Source organism: Carya illinoinensis, chromosome 15, assembly GCF_018687715.1.
Source record: "Carya illinoinensis cultivar Pawnee chromosome 15, C.illinoinensisPawnee_v1, whole genome shotgun sequence".
Taxonomy (NCBI): Eukaryota; Viridiplantae; Streptophyta; class Magnoliopsida; order Fagales; family Juglandaceae; genus Carya; species Carya illinoinensis.
In genome coordinates, this window is record NC_056766.1 from 45,243,552 (window position 1) to 45,253,870 (window position 10,319).

General features: G+C 32.1%; 2 protein-coding genes across 2 annotated transcripts; both read left to right on the forward strand.

Annotated features, from left to right (window-relative positions):
• Window positions 1–3,223: 3,223 nt before the first annotated feature.
• Window positions 3,224–4,046, forward strand: LOC122295728 (disease resistance protein RUN1-like). The gene has a single exon (XM_043104832.1). It carries the CDS (start codon window positions 3,371–3,373, stop codon window positions 3,923–3,925), a length of 555 nt encoding a protein of 184 aa, XP_042960766.1. The 5' UTR covers window positions 3,224–3,370; the 3' UTR covers window positions 3,926–4,046.
• Window positions 4,047–4,783: 737 nt separating this feature from the next.
• LOC122295727 (disease resistance protein Roq1-like) lies at window positions 4,784–7,996 on the forward strand. The gene is made up of 4 exons (XM_043104831.1): window positions 4,784–5,876; window positions 6,015–6,293; window positions 6,362–7,273; window positions 7,393–7,996. Exons 1-4 carry the CDS (start codon window positions 4,923–4,925, stop codon window positions 7,906–7,908), a joined length of 2,661 nt encoding a protein of 886 aa, XP_042960765.1. The 5' UTR covers window positions 4,784–4,922; the 3' UTR covers window positions 7,909–7,996.
• The last annotated feature ends 2,323 nt before the right edge of the window (window positions 7,997–10,319 follow it).

The following is a 10,319-nucleotide window of genomic DNA, read 5'->3' on the forward strand; positions in this document are numbered from 1 at the left end:
TGAGTTCTTCATGGTTCACTCGCACGCGACTCCGAAAATCACGGTCCACTCGCAAGCGACTACGGATTGACTGGTAGCATGCTTCAGAGTGGCTAGTAGTAGGCTACGATCATGCCGCCTATCTCAACCATCCCGGACGTGAACAAACCTCTGCTTTTCAAGATGAGAACAGAGCTCACGATCGCATGCCGATACCCAGCTTCGGAGGCCAAACAAACACCAAACACAGAAATACCACTACGTGAGAGATACACCAAAAACGCCTTAAGCGGCCGATAAAACAACCACCTCCAGCCTTATTTTTAGAACTAAACCGACCTAACCCAAAGACAAGAGATGGGAGGGAGGGGGAGCCGAGGCTCCCTCCTCCCTCTTGGGAGGACTATCGGCTTTGTTCTCTAGAGAGAGAGATTCTATTTAACTTATATTATATAAATATAAAGCATATTCTATATATAAAATTAAATTAGGTGAGTGTTAAGTTAAGTACTAACTAAACCATTAAATTCATCATTTTTCATTAGGGGCAAGCTTTGAAAAAAAAAAAAATCTATTTGCAAGTTAATAATTATTTATTAACACACCTAGCATACCATAAATATAAAAGAATTATTAATATTTATAATTAAATTATTTTAATAACTGAAAAAATGCCACGGAAGGTAACTCTTTTGCTGTAATAGGGTTAAGACATTAATAACAATAAACGCCAAATACCCTACCCAACAATTTCTTCGTATAGGTAACCTTTTCTTTATGGTTTATAAAAGAACAATCCTACTTCTTCCAATATTGGTCCCGATATGGATCTCGACACAATTGTTTTTTATTTAACGATTAAGAAATTATTTTTTAATAATATTATAAATTTTTTATTTAAAAAAAAATGTTTAAAGATACAAAAAAATATATATAACAAAAAAAATATTTAAATTTTTTATGATAATTGGTCGGACTACTACAATAATGGTGTACAGCTTGGACGGTATGCTGAAAGTGAAAAAGAAACAATTAAAAAGTTGGATTGCAAGGTTTTTGTTTTTCAGAAATGATAAAATGACAACCTCTTGATTAATAAGTTTTACACAATTTATTCATAAATATTATTAATAATTTTAAAAATTTTACTAATTTTTCTTTAATTTTAAAGTGTCTGAATTTTAAAAATAATATTATTGTACCATGTAGGAGTATTAATGCATGCGCAGTTGTCATTGTACCACACTGTTTTGTTTTTTGCCAGAAGTACTCATGAGACTTATTGTGTGAACATGACATCTCTTAAAGCTGGAAGAAGAAGTTGCAAGGAAATTGCCAAGAAGTTAATGCGGTACTGACTCATTCATTGACTTCACTAAGTACTCAATGAAGTTGCCATGAAGATACCTGAAATGTGTATAGTGTAAAAAGAAGAATGGACTTGTCCTTTTCAATAAAATCGATTCAGTTTAACTTATTTTATGACGAGCCTGTGTTATTTTATCTCTTCGTGATTTTATCTCTTAATTTAATTTTTTTTTTTATCTTACCTCAAAACTAAATTATAGATTGATGATTTAACCCTACAAATACCCACCAACTTAAGGGTAATTTGTTGGACAAGAAGGCCTATTTCTTTAAAAAAACCAATCTTATCAATTTATTTATTTTTAAATATGGTGTATTAAGTGAATTTTTAACGAGAATTATTTGATTAAGTGATTTTGTTTAATTATTAATTCGACATTCTAACTTAATATGGTATATCTAGATCTATTAGAATTAACTTCAAAATATATTTTCAGAAATTATAAATATTTTATATGTTGGCCTAAATGAGGTGAGTAGTGTTAAATTAAGTTCTAACTAAACCATTAAATTCAACATTTTTCATTAGGGGCAAGCCTTGAAAAAACCAATCTATTTGCAAGTTGATAATTATTTATTAACACACCTAGCAAACCATAGATATAAAAGAATTATTAATGTTTAAAATTAGAAAAATTTTATTCATCATGCCCACATATCACGAACCATATTCTTTCTTCTCTTATCAAATGTGTGGTATATAGATAATGAATAGAAGAATTCAATTAGTTCAAGAAGAATACAACCAAAAAAGTTTTTTTAAAAATAAAAAATATATATAGTATGTAGTGTGTGTCAATGTGTAGATGATAAATAGCAAAACTCTAAAAATTAAATTCTTTTAATAACTGAAAAAATGCCATGGAAGGCAATTTTTTTTTTTTTACTTTTTTTTATTTTTATTTTTAAAGCACGGAAGGTAATTTTTTGCTGTAATAGAGTCATGACATTAAGGACAAGAAATGCCAAAGTAAGATTCTATCCAACAATTTCTTGTTGTACGCTTTTCTTTATGGTTTAAAAAAGAATTATAATACTACTTCTTTCGATGATGGATCTCTATGTTGGTTTCGACATAATTTTTTTTAATTTAATAATTAAAGAAGAGCTTTTTAATGATATTATAAGAGCATTATTAATGGATTATGTATATATAAAGGATATAATTTTGATGAATGTAAGATGAATTTAGATTTTGACTGTTCTATTTACATAAGTTTCCACATTAATGGAATAGCTATTTTTCTATTATATAATAATAATATAATATAAAATGAATTTGATTTTGGTTATTCACATCAAATCTCTACATTAGATTATCCATTTATTTATTATATAGTAATAAGTAATTAATAATTTAAAAAATATTTAATTTTTTTAATTTTTAATTTATTTTATTTTATCATATTTTAATTATTAATTTATTTTATTTTATCATATTTTACTATTTAATTTTTAAAAAACTAAATGAAGTATGTGGATGTAGATAGATAGAAGCTGAGAGAGTGTGTTGTAAAAAAAATAATAAAATAAATATTTGATATGTGTACAGTAATTATTAAATTTGATTTTAATTTTAAAATTATTATAACTAAAAGCTACTGTAGTTACCATTTGCCTATTCTAATGTCAACAATTTTATTGTCTAGCTAAAAAGTATAATATTTTTAGATTTAGATAATCCATTAAGAGCGTACTAAATAGTTTTATTTTTAAAAAAAGTATTTAAAAATTTAAAAAGAATGTATGAAAAATAAGACTTTTCGAGATAATTTGTTGAACTAGTAGCACGACTTTAATTTTTAAAAAAGCATACCAAGTGATGGTGAGGGGACATCAACGGATGCAATAATTATGATACTCTTGACAAGTACAATCCTGACCCAATCATGGTGTACGCGTATGGTGTAGAAAGAAGCATAGACTTGTCTTTTTAAAGATAGTCGATGATGTCCAACTCTCTACATTCAGTAAGCAGACTGATCAGGCATTGCATACACACGTCCACTAACTAATTTCTTCCATGGCCTCTTCTTCATCCTCTTCTTCAGTCACCTCTCCATGGAGCTACGATGTCTTTCTGAGCTTTAGAGGAGTAGATACCCGTAATACTTTTACTGGCCATCTCCACCATGCTTTGTCTCAAAAGGGAATCCGTACTTTCATAGATAAGGATGAAGTTAAAATGGGTGATGAGATTTCACCTACACTTCTCCAAGCTATAGAAGGTTCAAGAATTTCTATCATTGTGTTATCAACAAATTATGCATCATCAACATGGTGTTTAGATGAGTTATTGAAGATTCTTGATTGTAAAAAATCAAAACAACAAATAGTTCTACCTGTGTTTTACCACGTAGATCCATCAGATGTTCGACATCAAAGAAGAAGTTTTGGTGAAGCATTGGCTAAACATGCTGAGAAATTGAAGAAGTTGCAACTGTGGGAGAAAGCCCTTCGAGAAGTTGCCAATTTGGTCGGATACCATCTCAAAAATGGGTATTATATTCTAACCGCTTTTAATTATATATGCCTTCCATTGATCAAGATTGCCTTTTTGCCCCCATTCTATGTATGAATCATCAGTGTGCATGATCTTTGTCCAATACGGGAGAAACTAATCACAACTTGATCAACAGAAATATATAAATCATGTTTATCATTTTTTCTTGTCTATCAATTTTCGAGAAAACCAAATAATTTTGAAGTTAATTAGAAGACCGTATTTTGAAGCATTTAATCCAACATCTAGTCTTTTGTCTAAATTAAGTTCATTTCTATGTTTGGGAAGTGAGATAGTTTTAGGTAGTAATTTTTTGGGTTTTGGAAAATGAGAAATAAAAAGTTGAATAAAAAATATTATAAAATTAAAATATTGTTAGAATAAAGTTTTATAATATTATTTTTGTTTGGTATTTAGATAAATTGAATTGTTTTTTTATTTTTTGTTTGAAAGTTTGAGAAAGTTGTGATAATCAGTTTAGTAAAATTGTAATGATTAATTTGAAAAAAATTATAATGATTAGTTTGAAAATGTTTATATGTAAATTATATTTAAAAATGAGATAGAATGAAATGAGATGAAAATTTGGAACAAGCCAGTGATAGTTGGGAGAAAAGAATTAAGAAAAACAATAGACAATAATTTATTTTCTGGCTTATTGAAAACATACTCTAGTCGTAGTACTGAAAGAAATTTAAGAATGAGACGCACATTTTGATTTTTGAGTAAGGAGAGAACCTGCCGTCAACTCGCGGCAACATATATTGCATGTACCCTACAACCTAGCTACCAATTTCTTATTTTATTTTATTTTTCCTCCATAAAAGAAAATTAAATTATGTTGCTTGTATTTCATGTGAGGAGTAAAGTCATTAATTGTTTTTTTTTCTTTTATATATCATGTGCCTACACACATAGGCATGAAGCAAATTTAATTGAAGAAATCGTCCAAGAAGTCTCAAGAATAGCAAATGATAATTTTTTTTTACCCGTTGCCAAGCATCCCGTTGGATTAGAACATCATCTAAAAGATGTCGATTTGCTTTTAAGTGTTGAAACGAACGACATACGAATGATAGGAATTTTTGGAGTTGGCGGAATTGGTAAGACAACTCTAGCCAAAGCAATTTATAATTCGATCGCTTTTCGATTTGAAGCTCGTTGTTTTCTTACAATTGTTAGCGACACTTCAAATGAAGTGGATCGTTTGGTCCGACTGCAAAAGACACTTCTCTTTAAGATTTTAGGAAAATGTCAAAGTTTGAAGATTTACAATATGGAGAAGGGAATCATTAATATCAAGCGTGGGCTTTACTCTAAAAGAGTTCTTCTAATTCTTGACGGTGTAGACCACTTGAGCCAATTAGAAACATTAGCAGGAGCTCATGATTGGTTTGGTAAAGGAAGTAGAATCATCATCACAACAAGAGATCAACACTTGTTGACTACTCATGGTGTTGATTCAACATATGAGATGATGGGATTGAATCAAAATGATGCTTTTCAGCTATTTTGTTGGCATGCTTTCAAAAGAGAGATACCGGATGATGGTTTTGGAGAGTTTGTAGAAAGGATCGTAAATTATGCTGGGAGGCTTCCACTAGCTTTAACAGTGCTCGGTTCAGATTTATGTGGTAGAAGTAAACGACAGTGGGTAAGTGCAATGGATGAGTACAGGCAAATCCCTCACCAAGATATTCAAAAAATACTTCAAACAAGTTATGATAGATTAAGTGAAAATGAAAAGAATGTTTTTCTTGACATTGCATGTTTTTTCAATGGACAAGTACGGCTTGATGATGTCATTACACAGATACTAGCTAGTTTTGGTTTTCAGCCAGGCTTTACAATCCCAAAACTTATGGAAAAGTGTCTTATTTCGGAATGCCGTGGAAAATTACAAATGCACTCCTTGTTACGAGATATGGGTAGAGAAATTGTTCGAAGAGAATCACCCAACAATCCAGGAGCATGTAGTAGATTATTCTTTCATAATCATGTTCAAGAAGTACTGCAAGAAGATACAGTAAGTCATATCAAAATCTTTTTCAATTAAACATTATTTCTTTGGCACAAGTGACATATACTTGTATGTATATAAATATATGAATAATTATTTTTTGATATGTCGGCACACTTAAACATCTATTGTTTTCCTATGTAGGGAACAATTAGTGTAGAAGCAATTTTTGCAGATTTTCCTAAAGGTGATGATATCATCCACTTGAGTCCCAAGGCCTTCAAGAATATGAGAAGACTCAGATTATTTAGATGTCTCAATGCACACTTTTCTGAAGAATTACCTGATTGTCTATCGAATAAAATAAGCATACTTGATTGGCCTAACTGTCATTTACAATCTATGTCATCTAAATTTCGTGGAGAAAGACTCTTTATTTTACGAATGCCCGATAGTCACATCAAGGAGATACCCTTATTTAAGGTAGAATTATTATTATTTTCAATATTTTTTTCTTTAGACTTAGTTTGATGTTCTTTTCTTTTTAACAGAATCTCACAGTTATGAATTTCCGTGGTTGTGAACGTATAACGGAACTCTCGGATGTTTCAAGGTGCCCCAATTTGAAGAAAATAAATCTTCGAGATTGTACAAGTCTGGTCAAAATTCATGATTCTGTTGGATTGCTTGATGAGCTTGTTAAATTAAATCTTGCTGGATGTTCCAATCTATGGAGCTTTCCAAGGAGACTCCAGTTGAGATCTCTGGGATTCCTTGATCTTAGTAATTGCTCAAGCCTTCAATACTTTCCTAAAATCAAATGTGAAATGAAACATTTAGGCCATGTTGACTTAACAGGCACAGCAATAGAAGAGTTGCCTTCATCCATTGGGAAGATCACTGGGCTTGGATTTTTAGACCTAAGTAGCTGCGTAAAACTTAGGTCTCTACCAAGTAGCATTCATCAGTTAAGATATCTAGGGTGGCTTGATCTCAGCGATTGTCATATTATAAGTTTTGGGATGGAGGAGGAGGTGCATGGTGGACAACCCACGCCTCCAACAAAACCAACCACTGATCTTGAATTGCATCTTAAAAACTCTGGCCTATCAATATCGAATTTCTTTGGACCAATTCATTTCTTTCCCAATCTGACAGTATTAGATCTATCAGGCAGTGATATCATAAGCATTCCTAGAAGCATCAAAAGATTTGTTTGGTTGAGGAATCTTATACTGAATGATTGCAAGCAACTTAAAGAAATTAAAAAGTTTCCACCAAGACTATCAGTATTACGTGCTAACGGATGCATATCACTGGAAAGTTTACCAAAACGATCAAATCTATTCCCTTGCCCATGGCAAAGTTCGATTAAATTGGCTAGATGCTATGAAGTGAATATGGGGAGGTTGATGCCATATTATATCAGTCCGCATGTCAAATCAAATTCCGCATGGCCTCAAGTAAGTCCTTATATATATTTCTCTTTTCCTTATATATTAATTCGTTTTGTGTGGCTAATCGATTTTTGTACGTATATGAATATAGTTGATATATATATTATGATGCATTCATCCAACAGGAGGCTAACATGATATTTCCGGGAAAAAAGATTCCAGATGGGTTCATGTATTGTAAGGAGACTTCAAATGATCATCGGTGTGAATTTGATATTAAAAGGTCCCAACCGTATAATTTGGATGGCCTCCTCATAGGAATTGGTTTTTGTGCTGTTATTGAACCCGTTGGGAGGTTTTGGAGCGTTGACACGATGATAGGATCAGTTGCCTACAACAGTGACCATTATGTAGGAAAATTTGATGAAATGGATTCAGATCATGTATGGTTGCGGTTCTTAACTACAGAAAAAATTATGGATTATGCTGGAGTGGGTGTAAATCAAGCAGACAATCTGAGGATTATATTTGAAAGCAGTCCAAAGTCAGTGATCTTAAAACGTTGCGGAGTTCATCTGTTCTACAAGCGGCATGAACAACAGAGGCATCCTGTTGATTATGATGATGATTGCAACAAGCCTGTTTCAACCTTGGACATCGAACTTTTTCTGTACACTAGTGACATGTGCCATAATGCCTGATTATGGTTGACTTCAAATTTGTTTCAAACTCAAACTCAATATTAGGTGCGGGAGCAGCTTGATCTATAGATTAGTTTTACACCCTCCATTTGTACGCTGCTATCTATATCATGATTCTACCTCTTTGATAAATCTAAAATAATAAATCTAAATGATGACTACAGTTTAAAAAGCATATATTGGACGTAGGTGTTGGACATGAAGGAAGTCATGTTTTCCTAAATCCCAGATCGTACAACCGAACCCACAGAAAATCTGCCCATTAGATCATATTAATGATACATAATATTTTAGAACACAATATTTTGTTAGAGATCATAACGGTACTTGGATATTGTTAGAGATCAAGATAACAAATTGCAGTATATATTTGTGGACTATAAAATAATTTTGATATTTGTGAGATTTTATTATAAAAAGAATGTAATTTGAGGAAGTATGTAACATCCCACTCTCGGAGGTCCGGAGAGTCAACTCCTGTCACCTGATAATCAACTCCAACATTTCTAATATATTTTCTAAATCCAAATCAATTCTTCTATAGACTCCAAATCACAACAGAAATACTTCCATTTTAATTGACCACACATATTCATATTATAATTCTCTATACAGAAACACAAATAGCATAGATCAACTTCTCGACATGTCTAAAAGAACATCACAAAACAAATTAAAGTTTACATGTCTCCATAAACCATCTACTAAAAATGAACTCATCCAACATCAACAATACCCCAAGGTACTCAATCACTATCCACAGCTAATTTTGCCCATGCATTCTATCACTGATCCTCAGCTGAACATCAAAATCATCTGAAATATAGTGAAGGTAAGGGAGTGAGTTATTAACAACTCAGTAAGCAAAACACATTTACTAGTATGTGAATATGAGTATTTATAACGTTCAAAATATGGAACAAAATATTTGCTTTCAGAATGCAGAATCAAAACTTGTTACAAAACATAAGACAGAAACTTTCAGAAAACAAACTTATTCCAAAAAGAATCATTTGGCATATCCAAACTGAAACATTATATTCATATCAGCTCATAGCATCACATCGTGATAAATACCATGTTTAAACCCCATGGTAGGGCTATAAACCACTATTATACCCGCGGCAAAGCCATATTTCACTATTATACCCATGGCGGGACCATATGCTACTATTATATCCATGGAGGGGCCGTATGCAACTATTATACCCATGGCAAAGCTGTAATGAAAACCGAACAGAACATCAAAATTAGACTTTAATCAGAATACATATTCATAATCCCATGCTAAGGTTTTTAGATGCCACAACATATCAAACAGAGTATGGAACAAATTTAGATCATTTCACATGTTCAAAGATAACAGAATCAAAGCATCTTTATTTAATCAAAAAGAAAATTTTAAAATCTCATATTTGCTCTTTCTCAATTCAGAAAACTAAATGTACAAAATTAGCTCATGTTTACACCAGTCATGATAGAAAATTCTTTCTCATTACATATTTCATGAATATGCATAACACATCTGAGGTCGTTTTCAAATATATTTTCATGACACAAAAACATGCATATTTTTCCAAAAATCAACCTCATTCATTTTTTTTTTTTTTTTTTTTGTGCAAAACTAGTAATTGAACCTTGCTTACCTAACTCTTGCAGAGAGTTACTTAAGCTTTGGACCTGAGCTCTATCAATGTCACAACCTAAACAGAAAATTATTCACTAACATGTTAATAACTCGTATCTGCTCATCAACTTAACTAACAAAATTCCACCATTCTAGGGATGGAATAAAGCAAGCCTACAAGCAAAAGCATTTAGGAACAGCCCAACACTAACACATTCCTCATGATAACCAACACCAAACCAACCGCAAGATACATCTCCAAAACCAACAACAGCAACTCCCACCACTAAAACATAACTCAAAACAGCCACGTCAACTCCAACCTTCAATATAAAACTCCAACACAGCCACCATATATTTTTAATCATCCAACACTTCAATCCCGGGCATCTACGCCACTCATAACACATCCAACATAACCAGCCCAAACACACACACACACATTGCACAAACAGCCAATAAACCACCTCGAACAGACACCAATCAACTCCGTTCGCCACACGTCAACCCAATTCACCACACTTTTAACATTTAAAAGGGCACAACACAACCAACATAATAAACATGTACCCCGGACAGCCATGTAAAATCATTAATTAAAATTAATCCCAGCAACTAAAATTCATTGATATAGTCCACGTAACGAAGTCGATCATAAATCTAAAATTCTGAAAATCTTACCTAAGTTCGGGTGCGTGGCTCGTGAAAATTAAAGAGCGGAAACAACACTGTTTGGGCGTTAGCTAGCTATGACCTGTGATTTAAAATAGTGACGTTAAAATTA

Excerpts from the sequence above, each read along its gene's own strand:
- LOC122295728 (XM_043104832.1), top strand. The coding sequence starts at position 3,371 with ATGGCCTCTTCTTCATCCTCTTCTTCAGTCACCTCTCCATGGAGCTAC.
- LOC122295727 (XM_043104831.1), top strand. The coding sequence starts at position 4,923 with ATGATAGGAATTTTTGGAGTTGGCGGAATTGGTAAGACAACTCTAGCC. Across the intron at positions 5,877-6,014 it reads AAGTACTGCAAGAAGATACA|GGAACAATTAGTGTAGAAGC; the intron begins GTAAGTCATATC and ends TTTCCTATGTAG. Across the intron at positions 7,274-7,392 it reads CAAATTCCGCATGGCCTCAA|GAGGCTAACATGATATTTCC; the intron begins GTAAGTCCTTAT and ends TTCATCCAACAG.